The following is a 21,742-nucleotide window of genomic DNA, read 5'->3' on the forward strand; positions in this document are numbered from 1 at the left end:
AGACCCAGAAAGTGAGCGCCGAGGTGAAAGGACACAAAAAAAGCGATCAGTTTGTTTCATCTTTCGGGTTGAAGAAAAGCTAAACCGTCCACAAAAAAACAAGCCAAAAAAACCGCACGGGATTAAATAATTTTGTGGATTTATTTTTCAAGGGGAAACAAATCAGCTTTTCCCACCACCGCTGATTCAGGGGGTTAACAGGAGCTCCAGGGTTAGAATGATGCTAAGGCCGATTCAGAAATAACCACATAAAGCCCCGAGCTTCAGGGAATGACTGAACCCCGGGCTGACTGCCTAGAAATACCACCCTCCCCTCCCAACCCCGGCCCTCCCGCTAGACCATCCCCACAGCTGTGGGTTCCTTGCTCCCATCCCTGAAATACGGGTCTAGCTACGACCAGGGACCACAGAGCTGATCCTCAGGGCCGCGGACTCAAGAGATGCCCCGGGTAAGAGCTGTGCAGACTCACAGATACCAGGACTCGGCCACAAACCCCGCTGCGGATCAGGCTTCTCCGTGGATTGCTCCACTCCACCTCCAAAGTCTCTGCCCCCTCAACCTGCGCTGGGAAAGGGTCTGGGAAGCGTGACGCATGCCCACGGACACCCACTCTCCGTTGAGCCCATTTTGCTTTTATTACCACGCAGTAACGCACGCTACAGCTGTTGACGACCTACGACAGGGACCGCACACGCACACACGCACAAAACAAAAATAATAAGTTAAAATAAAAATGTGTAAAAAAAAAAAAAAAAAGAGGGGAAATAAAACAAAACAGAAAAAAAGGCAAAAAAGGAAGGAACAGAAAAGGGTTGTGTACATGGAGCTTCTCGGTGGACATTTTTATTTGATCTTATGGTTGATGGACGGCTTCCAGAGGCAGGGAAGGGCGGCTCGGTTCGTTGCCTCGGAGCGCGCAGTCTCTGGGTTGGCGTTCCCTCGTCCTCCTCTTCCTCCTCCTCCGTTGTGCGGGAGCTCTCATTTCCAAAGGCCGCCCGGTGCGCTGAAGAGCTGAACCGTGTGATGAGGGAGGAACTGGGCGGTCGGCCTCTCCTTTCGGCCTGGGCACCGCGGAGGAAAGTCAGCGGTGGTCGCTTGCTTTTGTCTGTGTGAAGTCTCGAGAGTCTGGTTTTGTTCCCGTCCCGTATTTCCCCCTCCTCCCCCTGGTTCCTCTCATTGGTTTAGTCGCCGGCAGCCTGTCCCCCGGCTAGTCATTGGAAGTGACATCAATGTCTTCCCCACTGGACTGCTTGGTGGCGATCCGCCATCTATTGATGTGATGGGACCCCTTCTTCTTCTGGTCTGACTCGGGGCCTTCCTCTTCCAGCTTCTGCCTCTTGTATTTCGTCCTTCTGTTTTGGAACCACACTTTCACCTGGGCGAGACAAAAAGAGGGGCATGGGGGAGTCAGTGGCTCGGCTCGCATGGAAATACGCTGGGGCTAAGCCTAAGCCCATCCTCCGGACTGGCTCGCTGCAGACCCTCTGCTTTCCCCAGCCCACCACTGCTTCTGCCTCACATTGATGTGAGGCTTTGGTCTTAATTAACTTCCTTTTCCCCCCCAGAGTCTACTGATTACCAGTGAATAATAGGCAGGCAGCACATTGGCAGAGCCTCCTTTGGAGACTCGCCAAACATCTATCCCAGGCTACAAGTGTTCAAAACTGTGTCCTGCCTGTAAAATCAGTGTGTGGCTCCACTGTGGTAACTCACAATTCCCATCTCACTGCAAAAGCTCAGTGGCAGCTGGGCTGCTCTACACCGTTGTGTCAGCTACAGATACAGATGTGGAATCAGCCACCCCCTGGCTGATGCAGCGGTGCCGGCAAGACCTTTGGTGTGGCTGCAGCTGTGCTGACAGGAGATGGCTTCAGGCAACTTAGAGGGAAGTTATATGTACACTGAGCTCTGTGTGGACACTCATGTTTTGAGTGCCCTTAGCACAAGTAACAAGCTCCATGTGGACACTCGTGTTTTAAGTGCCCTTAAATGCTTCTAAGGGCGCTTAAAACACAAGTGTCCACATGGAGCTTGTTACTCATGCTAAGTGCCCTCTGAGTACCTCAAAGTTATGCCACTTCAGGCAAGGGTCAACTCTGGGCTGTGCTACCTAGCTTGTGTTAGGGTAACTTCAGTCTGCTCCGCAGATACAATGAGCAATTAGCAGTCCTCCAGCATCCCAGAGTGCACCGCTCCCAGCCCCCCACCCACTCCCAAGCAGGGATAAACCCCCCCAGGTGTCCCAGCTCCTAGCCACGCCCCTGATTGCCAGCCCTCTAGTGGCAAGTCAGAGCAGAACAGGCACAAAACGGCATTTCATAGATTTCATAGACATCAGGGCTGGAAGGGATCCCAGAGGATCATCAAGTCCAGCCCCCTGCCCCAGGGGCAGGAAGTCAGCAGAGATCATAGGATCCCAGCAAGATAAGCATCCAAACGTGTCTTGAAACTGTTCAAAGTGGGTGCTTGAACTGCCTCTGGCAGCAGGCTGTTGCAGACCTTGGGGGCTCGGACAGTAAAGAAATTCTTCCTTATGTCCGGCCTGAATCAGTCACAGCAGAGTTTGTGACTATTCGACCTCGTCGTCCCTTGGGGCACTCTGGTGAACAGACGCTCCCCCAGATCCTGGTGGTCACCCCTGAGAAACTTGTAGGTGGCCATCAGATCGCCCCTGAGCCTGCGCTTTTCCAGGCTAAAGAGTCCCGTGGCTCTCAGCCTGTCATCGTAAGATCTGTTTTCCTGACCTCTGATCATGCGCGTGGCTCTCCTCTGGACTCTCTCAAGCTTCTCCACATCCTTTTTGAATTGTGGAGCCCAAAACTGGACGCAGCACTCCAGCTGCAGCCTCACCAAGGCCGAGTGCAAGGGGAGAATGACGTCCCGGGATTTGCTCGAGAAGCATCTATGGATGCACGCCAGTGTTTTGGTCATTTTACTAGCCGCAGCATCGCACTGCAGGCTCATGTTCATCTTGTGGTCAATGATGACCCCCAAGTCTCTTTCTTCTGTAGTGCTAACCAACGTAGCACTGCCGAGCCTATAAGGGTGCTGCAGGTTTTTCCTCCCCAGGTGGAGAACCTAGTATTTTTTGGTGTTAAACACCACCAGGTTCTCGTCCGCCCATTTGCTGAGCCTGTCAAGATCTGCCTGGATCACCCGCCTGTCCTCAGGTGTGGATGCTTTGCCCCAGAGTTTGGTGTTGTCAGTGAACTTGGCCAGTCCACTCCTGACACCAATGTCCACATCATTGATGAAGATGTTAAATAGTGTAGGCCCTAGGACAGAGCCTTGAGGGACCCCACTGGTGACCACGCACCAAGATGACTGGCTCCTGTCACCCACCACCCTCCGGGTCCTGCCGCAGAGCCAGTCCCCCAGCCAGTGGATCATGGTGAGGTCGAGGCCGCAGTTGGCCCGTTTTGCCAAGAGGTGATCATGGGATACCAGATCGGAGGCTTTTTTAAAATCAAGATATACAAGGTCGGTCTCTTCCCCCTTGTCCAGGTGATAGGTCACCTGGTTGTGGAAGGAAATGAGACTGGTCAAGCAAGACCTACCCTTAACCCTTTGTTAACTCTTAATGTGCAACCACTCACAGCACGCGCTAACTTTAACACTGCTTAACGTTCATACAGGTTTAGTCTGGTCCAAGTGTGATGTGGCACTGCACTCCTAGCCTGGTTCATGTGGCGAGGTGGTGCTGGAGAAGGGCTCTGTGCCACGTCTCCCCTGGGAGGCCCAGGCAGGCCCAGTGACACAGGCTCCAAAGTGCAAACAAGCCCCGAGACAGCCACGGATCGCTTGTCCCGGGACGCAAGTACCTGACCCCTGGGCTCACCTCACCTAGCTACAGCAGTGATTCTCAACCAGGGTGACACAGTGCAACACACCACTTGCCTGGGTAAGTGTGCAGACACTGATGCACAAGTTACAAGCTAGACTCAGAGCCTTCCAAGAAAGATCCACAGTATCCAAACCATCCTGCCCCGTCGGGTCTCTCTGAGGTGTCCGTGACAGAAAAATTGCTCTAGTATTTTTTCCTGCAGGCAAGAAACAGGTGAAAGCGGCCTGGGGCTAACGAGGCCGAGAGGCACGGCGCGAACCCAGCATGCAAAACACAGTGAAGCGTCTCCGCCCGTGCAAGCAGCAATCACAAGATTAAAACTCTTTATTTTTCTGCAGTGAAGACAGCCTTCAGCGTCTACCAGGTCACATGCTAGGGTAAGCCACCAGTTTGGGAACATGCCCATGGGGAGAGTCCCAACCCGTCATCACAAACCTGCCAACTGCTCCGAGTTAACTGAGGTTTAAAGAGCTGGTGTTGGCAAACCTTTAAGCCAAGGGCACCGCGGGCTGCCGACGGCTCACGGATCGGAGGGGGTCTCTCCCCTGCCAGAATTAGCTGCTGACCGTTAGAGATCGGCAAGGCCATCTGATTGCATTTTGCCGCCAGCGGTGCAGGCACCGGGGCTGCACTACCCCGCGGAGGGCGGGAGAACGAGAGAGAAAGCGAGAGCAGAAAGTGCCAGCCCAGGATCGCAGCGCCCGAGCTGAGCGATGAGCTTAGGGAAACCTCCACTCCGCAGGGGCAGGGGGCGGGCATCGGAAATGTGGGTAGCTCTCCCGGCGCTAGTTCTCGTGCCCGTGGGTTCAGAGTCAGCCGGGAAAGCGATGCAGCTGGAGAAGGGATCCCGCCCAGAGCAGCCCAAGAGGCAACGAGTGGCACTGGGGTCTCAGCAGATGCAAGATACAGGTGGAGTTTCTCGCAAGGGAGGGAGGAAACCTCTCCCTGGGGCCTGCCAGATGCATGGGACACACACCGCGGGGCCTCCTCTCTGCCTCAGTTTTCCCACCTGCAGCATGGGCAGCAAGGCAAGGGAGCAGCCGTGCTACCCACGTATTCCTGGCTGCTCTTGGGAGCTCTCCAGCGCCCGGAAGCACAGGCCCGGGGCGTAGACCAGCGCCGGCTCACGGCTGGAGTCGAACTGGCCGCTCCCAGGCTAGGGGGCTGGTGCAGCCCTGCGGGAGAGCCCCTGAACCGGGCCTGGGACAGCTCGGTTGCCGCCAGATGGTGCTGCCGAGAAGCCTGGCCGGCCTCCGCAGCCTGCAGCCTGCCCCCACGCATCGCTCCTCCATGGGCTGCTAGCAACAGGACAGGCTGCATATGCCCGTGCGTATAGCAACCAGCAGAAGTACACATCATCGCAGCGCCGGCTCAGGTGAGCCCCGGGCGGCTGGCAGGGGCGCGCCGCGGGCAGCGGGTGCTGTGGACTGCGAACCGGTCTCGTGCCGTGTAGTAAGAAGCATCATCACCATCACCATCATCGTCGTGCAGCTCTGTCCCCTTTGGGATGCTGGCAGCCTTCGTGGGGCACCCTCCAGCGGCTGCTGGAGGAAACGGAGCCGTCTCCTGTCATGCAGATCCAAAGAGCTTTTATCCCAGCTCCGCTGCTCCGTCCACTTAGGAGGAAATTAGCTGCCTGCTGCAAAGCACAAGCAAAGTTGAAAAACCACGGCCAAAGGAGAAAGAGCTGGATCCTGATCTCACGGGAGCCAAGAGCAAAACCACCCCTGAATTCAACAGGCCCTTTGCTTCTCCACCCCAGGGTGCCTCGAGATCCCTTCAAGGGTGCCACACAATGTGAGCTCTGTTAGGCGTGCAAGCAGGAGCCACAAGATAAACCCGGGGTTTTCACATGGAAATCCAGAGCGCTGAAAGCACGGGGAGCTGCTGCGGGTCTTGCTGAGCTCTCTGAAAAAGCAGAATGGCTCTGGGATTTTCCTGAGCAAAACCTGAGAGCCGGCATTTTCCAAGGGGGGCTCGAGTCTACCAAGGGGGTGGAGGGGGTGCCTGAAGTCTAAAAAAAGTGGCGAACCCCTGATGCGCACAGTCCACGTGGTGAGACAGGCCAGTACTCAGGTGCCAAACTCCCCTGGAGGGCCAGGTATCTAAAGCTCTTTGAGGCTTGGAGGGCTTAAAGCCCAGCCCTGAAGGGTGACAAATGATGCATTAAAGATGATGCGGCAAGGTCATGCCAGGACCTGTTATATTGACCTGTGGGTGTGTAACACTATTCTGTGTACACGCACCTGTGGATGTGCACACATGTGCATGTGCTGCCAGGCCGGGCGCTCGCGTGGTTTATTGCATTGCGCTAAGAAACGTGTTGCATCCGTCCTGCTCCTTCCAGCCACGGCGGTTAACCACGGCCTTCGTGCCCCGGGTCGGTGCAAACGCGGCACTGGGCGTTCCCCGCTCCCGGCGTGTCGATGGGAAGGGATCGCAGCCCGTGCGAACGCACACCTGGCCCTTTCCAGGGCTCGCCCCGCTGCAGCCCGCTGAAAACATCGGTCAGGCACCCCCGCCTGTCCTGCTGCAGCCCGGGCGCTGCACGGCTCAGGGCACCTGCCTGGCTTGGGGCAGCGAACCTCGCGACTGTCCTGCCACTGCCTCCTCACAGGCCCGCGGGAGAGTCGCTTAGCCGCCACGGAGCCTGGGAGCTGGCCAGACATGACGGGCAGGGGACCGTCGCGGCAGCCAAAGCTGTTGCCCATCTGCAGCACTCCTGGTTTTAGCAGCACGGAGCCCTCCACGTCTTCAGCTCCGGCGCTCGGGCTGGACTCAGCGTCTTGCTCGCAGGGTCTGGCTTGACCATGGCCCCGGGGTCTCATCCAGGCATTGCAAACACCTTCACTCCGGCCACCCTGCCCAGGCCATCCCAGCCCCCCAGCAATCCGGTCTCGCCCGAGGGCCGAGTCCCAGGGGACGGCGCGGAGCTGGGTGCGGGACAAGCCAGGACTGGGCTCTCCAACGTCTCCAAGGGATTTAGACTCCAGGAGGTTTGGGAGACAAAGTGCAGGAGATTCGGCCGGCGTGAACAGGACGGTCCTGTTCCCCAATTAGCAGAGTGGGGGGGGTGGATCCGGGTACTCTTAACGGATTTATTTTTATCAGAAGAGGGGAGAGAGGCAGAGGGGGACTGAGACGGTCCACACCGCTGTGTTTCACAGCTGTGCTCCCAACCGGCCCCTGGAGAAAACATTTCCAGGCCTGGGGTGCCCCAGGCCACGCTCCCCACTCCCCCCAGCACTTCCCCGAGCTCCAGCTCAGCCACGGCCCTGCCCACGCAGCGCCCGCGGGTGGCACGCGGCCTCTCTCAGGATCGGGCCCAAGGGACGTCAAGCAGTGCCCTGAAGTCAAGGCCAGTCCCAATTGCCTCGAGGTCTCCGGGGTGCCATCTCCCCGGTCTCTCTTCGGTGCCGGATTCCCTGCATAAATGACGGCTGATTTTTCTCTCTCCGGTGCCCTATCCTGGGCCTGGCTGGTGGGTTTCAGCTCCTCCAGAGCCACACGCTCGGCTCCCCGAGAGCAAGGCAGGGCCTACTGTCCACACTGCACAGAAGGTAATGTCGGGGGCTTGATCCGAACTCGCCTCCCCTCCCGCCGGCTGCAAGGCTCCTGTCCCCCGGCGCCAAGTGGAGTGAGACGCCGGGCAGCTTTATTTCAGTCTCCGGCATCAGCAGGGAGCGGCGCGGATGTGTGTCCCTGTGCACTGAGGGCTGAAAGTCTTCATCGCAGACTCCCCTGGGCACGCGCAGCACCTTGCACAGCACGGCCCAGTGCTGCTTTCTAGCACAGTATGGACAAAACGGAGAGCACAGGCTGCAGCCTTGGAGCCAGCGACAGAGGCACTCGCACCACTTGCAGAACAGGCGTCAGGCGGGGGACGCGATGCTGGGCCAGGTCCCCTGCAGCATGACGGGGTGCTGGGGAGCACGCAGCATCCCGGGGAATGTGGCCCTTTGCTGGCCGTGCCCCCCCCATCCCTAATCCAGGGGCAGGTCATGTGCACGGAGGACCCCTCCACGCTCTGTCCATGCAACAAGGGAGGAGGGCAAAGCTGAGGAAGCTCCTCCACAGTCCTCAGCCTCTCCTGGAGCACACAGAGCTGAAAAGCTCATGGCACAAGATCCCCTCTGCCGCCCTGCTCCTGCAGGGCCTTGGACAGCCCGCAGCTGCCTGCCGCCCCGTTGCCCCAGGGGTAATACAGCGGCAAGGCCTGGCTGCTGCCAGGCAGGTGGGGCGGCTCTCCCCAACACCTGCCAAGCGCGTCGCCATCCCCTCTGGAAGGCCAGCGCTGCACGGGAGAGCCGAGGGACCGTGGCGAGAAGAGCGGAGCTGGGATCCCGACCCCCTGAGCCTTCGCTAGCTGCGGGCAGCACTGCATAAAGGCTTTGGCACTGCAGCCGCGCCTCTTCCAGCTGCAGCCGGTCAGGACAGTGATGGGACTGGGGGTCCTCTGCGGGCAGAGAGGAGACATGCGGGGTGCAGACTACAGCCTGGGGGAGAACAGGGCCTCAGCAAGCGACAGAGCCTGGGGAGGGATGTCCGAAGGCCAGGGAAGGGAGCGTGTGCACCTACCCAGCTCCTGGGGGTCAGGCGACCCGGCTTCCCCACAACCCACTCCCCTCGCACACACGGCCTGGGGACTGAGCAGCATGCACTGCAGCTGCCGGGACAGCCTGCATGAAGATTTCCACCCCGCCTGAAAACTCAGGACCTTGTTTCTCAGAGGGCGTCTACATGGGCTTTTACGTGCTCCTAAACTTAATGCACATTAGCCTAATGCGCATTAAGGCAATTTAGGCACGCGTCTATGTGTGCATGTGCTAATGCGCGTTAATGGGGTGTGCGGACCAACTTGGGACTCAAGTTAGTTCCCAGTCAATGGACACACACCATGTTAATGCGCATTAGCGCATCTACACGTTTGCTAATTTAACTATTCACACATAATTCTGATACCTACTTTATGAAGGTATCAAGTTTAGGCTTAAATAGCCTTAAATTGCCATTTTTAAGGTGCATTAAGGGTGCACACGTGTAGACATACATACAGGAGTGGCAGGCAGCCAGAAGGGACCAGCCTCTCGTGACACCGGAAAGTGAGTTACACGCTTGTCTCGTGGGGCAGCTGGTGCTTCTGCTGGACACACATACACACACAGCTCTCAGCCCATTTTACAGCAGAGACATGGAGGCCTGTGGTCCCTGTCACACTGGGACGCTTCTGGGACTGAATGCCTTTATAATGCGGAAAGCAAAATGTTCCCACTAGCCCCTGGCACTTGGACTGGGCCATGACAGCTACAAAACGAACGCAATGGAAAGGCCTGGTGGCCATCATCTGCCTCCAGCTGCTTGCTCCCTTGGCCGGCACAATGTCACTCCATGTGGGGTGTCTGGCAGGGCCCCTGATGCCGACAGGGTTTGTGCACCTCGCAGCCACGTGCGCACGAACCCTCCCAGGCAGTAGGGAAACTCGGAGGTGCCCAAACCTGAACTCGGGTCTTTCCAAGCTCCAGCAGGTTTGCAACCCACCACCCAACCCTTTCTCCTTCCACAGCTGCCTGCCCCCGCTGCCATCCAGAGCACCCTTCTGCCCAAGTTTACGAAGAGGTGGAAAAGTGATGGAGGAGGAGAAAAATGTCCAGTGTCAGGAATGTCTAAAGCAAAGAAAAGGTCCCGTCTAGTCTGGAGGTACAGGGGAGGACCCGGGTGGGTTGCAAAGTGAAGCACACCCCCAGCGTGACCCCCACCCTGGGACCCTGTTAAAGCCATGAGCCCCAACCAAGTCAGCCAGGCTGAAGGTGCCCCTGGAAAACCAACAGCACCCCAGGGTGCAGGAAACCAAGATGCTGGTTTGGTTTGGGGCCTGGTTCCTGCCCAGTGATGCTGAATCAATGCCCTGAGCGAGCGCTTTCCCGCTGGCCTCTTTCCCCAGGGAAATCAAGAGTCCAGCGGTCCTTGTGATCCCTGATGATCCCATGATCCCTTCACACAGGAACAGGGGTGATCTGGCCGGATCCCTGTCTTCTGCTCCCCGTTATATTTTCACATCATTTGGACACAACACAAATTTGCTTCCTGGCTTACTTTGTGTGCCTTGCCACTTGCCTATTTTCCACGCCACCGCTGGCTGTGGTTCTGCTGTGGGCAAAATCATTCCCGCCCCTGGTTTCTAAAGTAATACCGAACCCTCTGCTTGGAAATATCCAAGTCGTTTCTTCTCTTCATAGGGATGTTTTGTGGCAGTGGGAGATAGTGTAAAAACTGCAAAGAATCTGCCCGTTGGCTTCCTTTTAGGGCATTTTGTAAAACACGATATATAGTGAGACTTACACTGAACAACCACCAAGGCTTTCCTATAGCCTTAACCTCAGAGCATTTATAGAAGATGTGTACATGCGTGATTATGGGGCTCTCGAACAGTACAGGGAGGTGAGGCCAGGTAAGCACAAACAGTATTTAAAATAAAAAAAACATTATCCCCAACGTATAGGCAAGGAAACTGAGGCACAGAGCGATTAAGAGACTGCTCAGAAATCAGATTCAGGTCTGTATCCTCTCCTGAAAAGCCGCCTCGGTGGCAGCTCTCCAGGTGCTAAACAGCACCTCCTTCTGAAGGGGACTCGGGGTAGAGAAATCCATTTTGACACCACAACTGCCTGGAAAATGAAGACTGCTTTGCCCAGGCAAACCCTCGTGTCGGGCCACTCTCACGTCGGTGACAGTGGCTCCCAGGAAAAAAAATGAGCATCTATGAGACAATATGGAATAAGTTGTCCTTATGAAATCCCATCCTGGTTGCAAATAGAAATCAGTTTAGATCTTCAAGCACATGGTTTTACTCCTTCCTCCCAAAACAACACAACCTCTGAGCATTAGCCATTGCAGTGCTTGAATTAAAAATCAACCCCACATTTGCAGGTTCAGCTTCAGGAAAGGCAGCTTTTTCCCCCATAATGTAAATCAATAACTACAGATAAAGACCTGGCCTTGCACAATCCCTGGAACAGGCCCCCCAAAAGGTGGCGGAGTCTCCATCCGGGTAGACCAAGCCTCGTCTGGGACGATGTAGTTGGGGCTGGTCCTGCTTGCAGCAGGGGGCTGGACCAGATGTGACCCCCTGAAGTCCCTTCCCACCCTCCTGGTCTGTGATACTATGATAATCTCCCCCAGAGACCCTAGAACCAAGGGCAGGACCCAAAGGGTTAAATGCTCTAAAAATACAAAAATGAGAACTACGCCGAAAACCATTCTGATGTGCTATTTTTATGGCATGCCCCAAAACACTGCCTGTGCAAGAGCCAAGACTGTTAGGCCCTGATTATAAGCAACTCCACACATAAATAAAGTGGAATTGTTACGGTTCCTTTGGAAGATTACAGATGCCGACTTGGAATCACAGCAGCGCAGTATTACAAGGCCAGGCAGTCTCCATCCAGCCCCTCTCACGGCGGTCTTGACTTCTGCGCCATCTCCAGGCCACGCGCTCTGCGGCCCATTCACATGCAGAGCAAGAGAGCCGGTTTTCAGCCTCTGCCCTTCCGATTCGGCGAGCGTGCCTTGCTCTCAGGCCAGGAGAGGGAGGGAAGAAAAACTCACGCTCCGTCTCCTCTGGTTTCAGTCGCTCCGAGGGGAGCCGTCGTGCTTGCAGTTCTCAGGCAGTGCGACCAGGCTGCCTGCTGTTGAAATGCAAAGCAAAAAGAAACTCAAAAACCCTCCCCAAAACAGTAGAAAAATCCAGGCTGCCGGTAGGTCAAACCTGCAGCCCGCTCTGAGCCAGCTGCACTGTCGCTGCCTCCTGCGCAGAGTGAAAGAGCGCGTCTGCCGGCGGCGAACGGAGGTCCTTGTCTACGTCGGGGATGTCAGAGGCAGCAACCCGCAGGCCAGATCTAGCCCACAAAGCCCCGTCGTCTGGCACCCCGGGCCTAGAGGGGACCGGCGTGCTGCTGGCCCCGCCGGGCCTGTGCACAGAGCCCAGGACCCGCGCTGCACGCCGTGCCCAGCACCCCCAGCCCGAGCTGGCCCAGGGTGGGCGCCGCGTGCCGCTGGACCAGCTGGAGCGCCCACCCCGCGTCCCGAATGGTCCCACGGTCTCGGGCCAGCCAACGCGAGCGCCTCCTGTGCTGGATCCGACATCCAGCTCGTGGGGCTGGCCCAGTGCCATTCCCATGGACCAGCCCTGCACCACGCATCTACGGGGCCCGATGAACTTGGAGAAGAGGAGGGGGAGAAGAGGTCGTCTGCCCTGATGCCAACCCTGCTCTGTGTCGCGGGGTAGAAGCCGGTACCACACCGCTGGGTTCAGCGCTGCCGATCGTCACGCACTCCCCATCCATTGCTCACGGGGCCAGGAGGAGTGTCGAACAAACCCCGTGCCCAGCGGACTTCTCTCCTTCCCATCGTTGCCCTGCCCGACTTCGAGTGCTAGCCCTAGCTCTGCGTGAGCCTGGCAACAGATGCTTAACGAAACTCTGCATTTCCCCTGGTGTCGCCCTGCGCTCCTTCTAGCAGACGAGAGCCTGGTCAGCCCGTTCCTCTCTGCCCGTGCAAAACAAGCAGGCGTGGGTGAAACAGGAGTAAATCATACATGTCCACACTGGTTTAGCAGCATTTTTCTCCTCGTCCTCAGCACAGCAGTATCCAGGGCCTAACGTTCGGTCCCTGCTTTGTGAAATCTCACCAATCTTTATTGCGCTGGGTCTTTAGCTCGCTGTAAGCAAGGCTTGCAACAGTCCCGGGAGAGGGACAAGCTGGGAATCAAGCGCGGTCAGTATAAGGGGGGTTCATTGCTGTGGCTGCCAGACCACGGTTCTCGAGCTGCCAGACCAGATAACGCTACGAGCGCCTTCGAAACAGTCTCCCGAAACCAGAACGAAGGTCTCATGGGAAAGACGGACAAATAATCAACGAGGTGATTAAATAACGGTTCTCAGAATTTGCAACCGAGCCAGAGTTTGCCTTTGGCCGAGTTCACGGCCAAGCGCAAGCTCGCCATCTCCATCTTACAAATAAACTCTTCCGGCTTCACTCTTCGAACGCACGCAGCGCCCAAAGAGCGCAGGATGCTATCGCACGAAGGTTGCAACGGGAAACGCACAGACACGAGGACGTGAAAGGGGCAGGGAGGCATTACGGTCAGAGAAGCAACTGTGAAACGCCAGCGCCTTCCTACCCGGCAAATCCACTCCCTCTGCATTTCTGACATGAAGCTGTTGCTAAATAAAGACTTTGCTCCTTTTTTACTCCAGTTGCACGTGCAAACCACCGGTGCCGCAGAGAGGGCCTCGGCTCCCCGGCAGCTCACGGGGGAGGAGAGTTGCTCCCCAGGTCCCGGGCTGTGTTCCCGGTGACAGGGCAGGAGTCAGGCTGCCCCCGGAGAAAACTGGACGTAGGGTCGCCGAGACGGAAAATAAAGAAACCTGCCAATGTTTTTCCAAGGGAATCATTTTGCAGAGCCCAATTGCCACGGGGAATTACGCTCTTGACCAGACACTTACAAAAGCAATAAAATCACCCGGATTCAGGGCGCAGCAACCAGGAGCACGGCTGAGCTCGAAGTTTCTCCTGGGAGTGCTGACTCACTCCCGCTGTCGACATGCCATTGTTTGCACTGGTGCTGTTCTCTTTAAACGCACGCCGGATTCAGGCGGCTTTCGGAGCAACGTAGACGACAGCGCAGGCCGGGTCGGCCATGCGGCCACGCTAGAGTCAGTCTGGGAATCGCAGCTTTACCGGCCCTGATTTTTAAGTGCCGTCTGCATGAGTCCCGACTCCAGGCTCACGCCGCAATCCCTTCCCCGGCTGCCGGGCGTGTGTTTTCCCAACTTTGCTACATGACTGCTAAGATTTCATAGCAATAAATCAGCTGATGAGAATGCACACTTTCTTCTCCGTGTCCACCACGTGCCTGCCACCACGAGCGTCTGTACTGACGCAGGAAGGGCCTGCGTGTACCCGACGCACCAGGGACAGCGAGATGGGACCTTGCATCCCCCAGTGGAAATCATGCCCCTTTTCTCCAAAACCTACCCCCGGCCTCCAGGCCCAACTCTCTGCCCCAAGCCTCGTGTGACGCCAACACCCACTGCCATCAGTGGGACTGGGAGCGAGTCCAGCCGTGGCCCTCCGTCCCTCGCCTTTGCAGCCAGCCAGACCCAAAGGAGGAAGAAGCGCAGACATTTTCCCCCCTGACGTCATACATCTTGCTCCAGCTTCCGAGCATGTAGCACGTGTCTGCTGGGAACCCACGCACCCCCCTCCCGACCATTTTACAGACAAGGAAACTGAGGCATGCCTTGCCCAAGGTTTCCAAAGCGGGTTTGCACTCGAGAGCACCTGGCTCCCGGGCCTGTGCTCAGGTCACTTCCACCACATGCAGTCGTCTCCCCTCATCTTTCCATGTGCGGCCTATTCCCCCCCAGCAAAGAGCTGCGGGCTTCGTGGGTTGTGGTTCACACCGTTCTTCCTGTTGCAGGTGGGGAAAAAATTTTCCCTGCGGAAAAGAGAGGGGCTCGGGGCCCTAAACCACAACTCAGTGGGGGACGGGCTCCCCCCCCCAATTCTCAGGAGCACGCACATCCCCCTCGACGAAACGGCTCGCACGCAGCTAACCGCGACACAGCGGCGACAACGCCACCGCCCAGAGGGACCCCCTCCATCACACCCGTGCCCCGAGATGCCCACGGGGGGGAAGCGGAGGAGCTGCTTTCGTCGGGGGGTAGCATGGAGCATGTGCAAAGCGGAGTTGGCCGAGTTGTGCCTGCCGTCCACACCCCCACCGGCCTGCACACCAAGCCACAGCCCCTCCTGGCTGCACCAACACGTCCACACCCCCCTCCACAAAGTGACAGACGCCACACGCGCACACGCCCGCATCGGTGCCACGTGAACCGCGTCTGCTCCTGCACACGTAGACACAGATACCTCACCAAAAGGACCGGGTGTCCAGCAAAACCCCACCGCCCCGCTTGCACAAACCGATGCACACAGTGCACAAACTGCGCAGACACCATTCAAACCCGCGACCGTGCCCACGCAAACCCACGCGGGCACAGCGCACTAGCAACACAGACACCGGGCACCAAGGTCACACACACGCGCACACCAAGTCCCCTTCTCCATACGCACGCACACACAAACCACGCGCACTCGCCTCAACATCGCAGACAAAACCACAATCCTTCCTGCGCACGTCTCAACGTACGCCCCCACGTGATCCCGCGCACACCTTGGCATTGGCACAAACCCACAACCGCACACAGCTGTGGCCAGATGTTGCGCTTGGCCTGGCGACTTGTGTTCCTGTCCTCACCGCCAGGCCTGTACCTGGACTCCTGGCGGCCCCGGGGAAACTTTTAGTGTCGAGCCCCCCTTCACCAGAGATACTGATAATAAGACTTGGACCACGGGGAAAAATTACCGTTTTCGGGTCCTCTTTCTGCCTAGGCCCCGGTTCGCCCGTGCCTGTGCCCGGCTCTGCTCCCCTCAGGTTTGTTATCCGTTAGCCCAATTAAATGGGAGCCAACAGCCCTACGCTACAGCCCGTGCCCCGAGGAGACGCCTGGATATCGTGCCCAGCCTTCGCTGAGCTGGGGCCCAAAGGGAAGGGAAGGGGCAAGGATTTCCTCGAGCCCCTCAGCCTTCCTGGGGGCCTGCTCCAGATGTGGCCCACCAGTCCAGCTGTGCACAGCTCCAGGTGCCTCTCTGCAGCTGCCTCCCCAGAGGAGGAGAGGAGACAGCTGCCAACCAGCGTCCCAGAAAGGGTCTAGGTGGGGACCGGAGGTGGGAGCCGTCGTGTCTCTCCCCCTTGGGCTGGTCGAGGCCCCGGAGTCGAGCTGCTGAACGCGGCGAGGGGGGAGGGCTCGTTGAGGCAATTAGCACTTCCCTCATCTGAAATAAAATGTGTGCACGCGCGCGTCTATATGGGGCTGCGCGTTTCTCACACGTGCGAAAGTGCGTGCCTTTTATATAAGAGGGACGTGTGGGTGGGGTATTACATATAAAATGGTGCCCGCGTCTCCCATATATCGTCTACGAGGAGGGGACGGGCCGCGGTGTCGCCGCGTCTCGGGTGGGAGGCGTGCGCGTGTACGGCGGACCCCGGGCGTGTGCACGCGTGACATCCGTGCAACCCGGACCGTAGTAATGCATGCAATGCTGCGTCGTGTGTGTGGTGTGTGTGTGTGTGTGTGTGATGCGAGCTGGAGTTTTTCATTCCTATTTTTAGAAGAGTTGGTTGCCTTCCCTGAGCAGCTCGGGCCTTTGGCTGCTCGTCAGTAATCCGATGCCCGTTCGCACGATAATACACATATTTCACGTCCTGAGTTGGTCTCCCTCTCCTAGCAAGCCAGGACTTTCTTTCCCCACCCCTTGCACAATCAGATGCAGCTTTCAAACAACCACGAAGCTAAATGGGGGTAGGGGGGAGTCTGCCTCTGGTTCAGAAACTCTACGTAATCCTGGGAAACGGCTCCGATCCTGCATTCGGGACCCAAACTCCCCCGCCGAGCGGCCCGAGCTACCGTCCCCTGGTTGGGGCTAGTAGCACCCTCCTCCTCCTGCCCGGGGTGGGACGGCTGCCGGAGCGAGGTGCTGCCGAGCGCAACAAAAGGGACGGCGAGCCGCCCCTTCCCGCTGCAGGGTTTGCTCCGGGGGGCAGTCTCTCCCCCCAAATCTCTGACCCGGGCTCATCCGGGATGATGAATAATCCCCTGCTAAAAAACGACACGACGTTTCCACCGGATTTCGAGAACTAAAAATACGTGTGACGGCTGAACGCAGTCTCGAGCACAAGACACATTTCTCCCTCTCTGTCCGTCCGTAAACAAGCCCCGGCTCCCAGATCCAGAGATACGGGGCTTTCAATTTTCTGAACAAATTGCAATTAGGCCAGGGGCAACACGGGACAATCCCAAAGACTCTTTGAACCCTCTGGGCAATATTTTACTGATACCGCTTTCCAAACTAATTGGCTTTTTTCTTTTCATTACCCTCTCGGAGTTTCTCTTAAAGCCGGCTGCCGACATGAATAATGACAGGAGGCACACAGCGGCATGTATGACGGCAACCGCGGCAAAGAACGGCTTTCTCCCGGCCAAGTTTTGACCTCTCTCACAGGCTTTAGGACAAAGGCATTTGAACCGATTGGTCCCGGTTTATACGCTTCTCTTTTGTTTTCAAATATACAATTTCTATATTTTCTTACATATAATATAAGGGGAAAAACAGCGACTAGACAGAATAAATGTCAAGCATTACAAGCGGTTCTGTGCAGAGCCAAACCTACTAATTTAGTGAAGCGCGAGTCTGGACACAGACCTGACTATTGCTGCGCCGTCTCATTGATATCGATATCTGTCTGCTCCTATTATTCTCCTCTGTTAATGCCCCCGACACATCTTGCGACAACTTTTGCCGACGAATCCTCCCAAGAACCAACGTGTGCAGATACGCGGCTGGGCTCAGCCCCGTGCAAATATTATATCTAAGTGCACAATAACACAGGTTTGCACAGAAATTAGCAGTATTCCAGAAAAAGGGGGGGATGCACACATGGAAAATTAAAATCTCTGCAGTTACACTGGACCGGAGAACAAAACCGAAAGGAGACAGACGTCCCCGAGTCAGGGAATAAATCAGCCTCTCTCCCCGACAGCCGCAGCGAGAAACTTTTCCTATCAACAGATTATTCCACAATTGTGCATTACGGGCAGTTTAGCACCTTCCCTGCAGCACCGAGCAGCCGGCGCCGGTCGAGAGGAGAGGGAATATCGCTCCGATACAGTCTGCATATTTATTTACTTGTGGGGATTTTATCTCTCTGCTGCATGTTTTTTTTCACCCACATTGAATCCTGCGTTCTTGCCGTATTTCTTAACGCTGGAAGGCGAATTGCCTTGCAACAATCTTCTCTAAAACTGGCAAGCCGAGATCAAAATAAATCTCCACCGCCTTTTCCGCACAGCCAATTCGGGGGGACGTTTCTTTGTATCGGCCTGGGCGGCAAAAAAATGATCAAACCGTGTGGGTAGGAAGAAACACCGTGGGCTCCCGCCGTGCCCGTGGAGCGGCCGCAGGCAGCCAACGACACTGTCATCAGCATGGCATTCGTTATCAAAATAATGGGCACGGCATCGATAATAAGCCGCGGACTGGGGCTGCATTTGCCAGGGATTTTGGGCGGGGGAAAAACGGCTTTGCAAATATTTTTACCGACCCCCCCGGGCTCGGGCAGCGGCTTACAAAGGTAAGGCTAATAAAAGCCCGCCTCGCACCAGAAACGTTATTCCGTTCTTCCTGTTAAAAAAAGCTGCGGATCCCCGCGCGGGTGAGCAGGCCCGCGGCGCTCCCGCCCGCGTCCCGCAGCCCCCCGCGGCTCCGCGGCCGGCGGCGGCGGGGCTTACCTGGGTCTCGGAGAGGCTCAGGCTGCTGGCCAGCTGCTTGCGCTCCGCGCCCACCACGTAGTGGTTCTTCTCGAAGGCCCGCTCCAGCCGCAGCAGCTGCGACGGCGAGAAGGCCGTGCGGATCCGCTTGGGCTTCCGGGCGAAGGGGCCGTGCAGCAGCAGGCCCTCCTGCGACACCTCGCTCCCTGCGGGCCCAAGCGGGGTCAGGCGCGGGCCGGCCGAGGCCCCGCGCCCCGGATCGGGGCCCGGCCCCGCCCCGCCCCGCGCCGCGCCGCGCTGGTGCAAGCCGGACGTGTCGGGCACGTGCGGCACGGGCTCCCCCCCCCACACACACACCGCGATATTGTGCGGATGTTTGCACGCGCACACACTCGCAACCGGATCGTGGGTGTGTATTTGGGCGCGCGCGCGCAAATCAAGGTATTGTCTGTACATTTACGCGGACGTGCAAAAAGACGCACACACCGGTACTGCGCGTGTATTTACACATCCGTGCATGTGCGCACAAACCACGGTCCGGTGTGCATTTTTGTACACGTGTACAAACACACTCACAACGGTATTGCGCGTGTATTTACACATCCGTGCATGTGCGCACAAACCACGGTCCGGTGTGCATTTCTACACGTGTACAAACACACTCACAACGGTATTGCGCGTGTATTTACACATCCGTGCATGTGCGCACACGCCACGGTACCGTGTGCATTTTTGTACACGTGTACAAACACACTCACAACGGTATTGCGCGTGTATTTACACATCCGTGCATGTGCGCACACGCCACGGTACCGTGTGCATTTATACACGTGTACAAACACACTCACAACGGTATTGCGCGTGTATTTACACATCCGTGCATGTGCGCACAAACCACGGTCCGGTGTGCATTTATACACGTGTACAAACACACTCACAACGGTACTGCGTGTGTATTTACACATCCGTGCATGTGCGCACACGCCACGGTACCGTGTGCATTTGCAGATGTGTATTTCTACACGTGTACAAACACACTCACAACGGTATTGCGCGTGTATTTACACATCCGTGCATGTGCGCACACGCCACGGTACCGTGTGCATTTGCAGATGTGTATTTCTACACGTGTACAAACACACTCACAACGGTACTGCGTGTGTATTTACACATCCGTGCATGTGCGCACAAGCCACGGTCCGGTGTGCATTTACAGATGTGTATTTCCACATGTGTATCAACACACTCACAACGGTATTGTGTGCATTTACACAGATCAACACACGCTCACAACGGTATTGTGTGCATTTACACAGATGCATCAACACACACTCGCAACGGCACTGTATGTATATTGATACACACCTTTATATGCACACGCGCCACGGTATCCCGTGTATTTATACATGTGCACACACACGCACAACGAGATTGTGTGCATTTATAGGTATGTGCAAGCGCACGCACAACGACATTGCGGGTATATATTTTGACACACGGATGCGCGCACACGTGCCGGGACGGTGGGGATTTCGACACGTCCAGACACACTCGCCGCGATCCCGTGTGCATAGGTAGGTACCCATGCACACCCACCGCGGTGCCGTGTGCACGCCTGCGTGTGCCCGCGCGCCCCGCGGCGTGGGGCGGCTACGTACACACGTACACGTGGGTGAAGCGCGGGCAGCCCCGGGGCAGACCCACGCGCACCCCTCCGCGCCGGCCCGCCAGCTCCTGCCTTGACCCGGGAGCGAGCCCCCGCGCCCGCGCCGCCCCCAGGAGCCGCGGACGTGGCACGCACACGCGCACGCACACGCGCACGCACACGCGCTGTCCCGGGCCCGGGCCGACAGCCTCCCCCCCGGGCGCGCAGCCGCGCGGGGCCGGAGTGCGGGGCGCGCGGCCTCACCTTGGAAGCGGTGCCCGAAGAAGCGGTTCCGCAGCACCCAGGGGTAGAAGGCGAGCGGGTCGCGGGGCGGCGAGCCCAGGAAGGCGGGCGGCGGCGGCGGCACGAGCGCGTGCGGGTGCGGGTGCGGCGCCACGGGCAGCGCGGGGTGCGCCACGGCCTCGGGGAAGACGAGCTCGGGGGCGCCGTAGAGGGCGCGGCCGGCGCCGGGCAGCCCGTGGGCCAGCGCCTCGGGGTAGCCCAGCGCGGCGGCGGGGCGCAGCGGCTCCTCGCCCGCCAGCGGCGCCTCCTTGCCCACCAGCGCCTCGATGCTGAAGCAGCGCTTGGCGGCCGGCGGGAACATGGCCGGGCGCGGGCTGCTCCGCGGCGGCGGCGGCGGCGGCGGGAGGAGGGCGGGCGGCGGCGCGGGGAGCCGCCCCCACGCACGCACCCACCACCCGCCCCCACGCACCCCCGCCCCGGGCGCGGGCTGAGCCGGCTGCGCGGCGCCCCGGCCCCAGTGCGCGCCGCGGCCCGGCCGGAGCGCTACAAATACGGCCGGCACCTGGCGGCGCGCCGCTGATTGGCCCGGCTCACCTGCCGGGGGGGCGGGGGCGGCGCATCGCCGGCAAAAGCCGGACTGGAGCCGCGGAGCAGCCCCGCCCCGCCCCGCCGGGACGGGCGCAAGGGCGGGCCCGCGCCGCCCCGCGTGGGCCCCGCAGGCGGAAGACGGAGGAGAACTTTCCACGCGTTTCACGGGGCGGGGTGCCATGCTGACAGCGGCGGCGGCGGCAGGCAGCGGCATCGTCGTGATGATGGTGGTGGTGGTGGTGATGTATTTTATTTTTTTTTCACGAAGAAGAAGAAGTTTCCACTCTTGCTCCACGTGGCGGACCGCGCGGGACGCGCAGCCCCGCGCTGCCGCAGCGCCGCCGGCGGAGCGAGACGCCGGGCCGGGGAAGGAGAGGAGCAAGGGGTCGCACCGGCTCCGGGGCGGGAGACGCCCCGCCGCCCCGCGCGGCTGCGGGACGCGGCGGGGCAGCCGGGCCCGGGCCGGTGGCCGGCGGTGCGGGGCTGGAGAAGGAAGAAAGGAGACGCTTGCGCCCGCTCCGCGCGGTTAGCGCTGTGGGGTGCGACGGCTACGATGCCGCAACCACAGCAGGAGGAGGAGGAGGAGGGAGAAGAAGACGCGTCTTGTTCCTCGCGGCCGACAGCGCGGGCCAGAAGTCTCGGAGCGCGGATCACGAGACCTGCGGGGGTGCCGCGGAAGGAGAAGCGGGAGTGTGCACGGGGCTGACTCCGGGGGCGCGGGGCGGCCCCGGCCCCCGCAGCTCCGGCCGCCGGGCGGGACCAAGGCGGCCGCGGCCCCGCGACCCCGGGCGCCCGCCCGCGAACACCTGCGGGAAGGGTCAGCACAGCCCCCGGCCTGGCAGCACGAGCAAATACAATGATTTTGAAAAGCCTCGCAAAGCGCCTCGGCTCCGGAGCCCGGGCGGAGCGGGGCGAGGAGCGGAGGCAGCGGCGCGGGATGCCGGCTCGCCCGGGCTCGCCGCCTCGCCGTGCACGTCCGGGTGTGTGTAATCTATACGTGTGTGCGTGCGTGCGTGCGTGTGTGTGTCTCGCCG

At 58.6% G+C, this 21,742-nt stretch overlaps 1 protein-coding gene across 1 annotated transcript; it reads right to left on the bottom strand.

Annotated features, from left to right (window-relative positions):
- Nucleotides 1–617: 617 nt before the first annotated feature.
- EMX1 (empty spiracles homeobox 1) lies at nt 618–20,627 on the bottom strand. The gene is made up of 3 exons (XM_090035131.1): nt 20,142–20,627; nt 18,254–18,438; nt 618–1,376 (listed from the first exon to the last, which is right to left on the bottom strand). Exons 1-3 carry the CDS (start codon nt 20,479–20,481, stop codon nt 1,209–1,211), a joined length of 693 nt encoding a protein of 230 aa, XP_089891257.1. The 5' UTR covers nt 20,482–20,627; the 3' UTR covers nt 618–1,208.
- Nucleotides 20,628–21,742: the final 1,115 nt, after the last annotated feature.

This window comes from Crocodylus siamensis, chromosome 2 (assembly GCF_052110815.1).
Source record: "Crocodylus siamensis isolate JL-2025a chromosome 2, ASM5211081v1, whole genome shotgun sequence".
NCBI classification, from domain to species: Eukaryota; Metazoa; Chordata; order Crocodylia; family Crocodylidae; genus Crocodylus; species Crocodylus siamensis.

Bases quoted from the DNA above. Each gene is read 5' to 3' on its own strand.
- EMX1 (XM_090035131.1), bottom strand. From the start codon at position 20,481: ATGTTCCCGCCGGCCGCCAAGCGCTGCTTCAGCATCGAGGCGCTGGTG. The intron at 18,439-20,141 runs GTGAGGCCGCGC...TTGGGCCCGCAG, and splicing joins CTTCGGGCACCGCTTCCAAG to GGAGCGAGGTGTCGCAGGAG. The intron at 1,377-18,253 runs GTAAGCCCCGCC...TGTCTCGCCCAG, and splicing joins TGAGCCTCTCCGAGACCCAG to GTGAAAGTGTGGTTCCAAAA.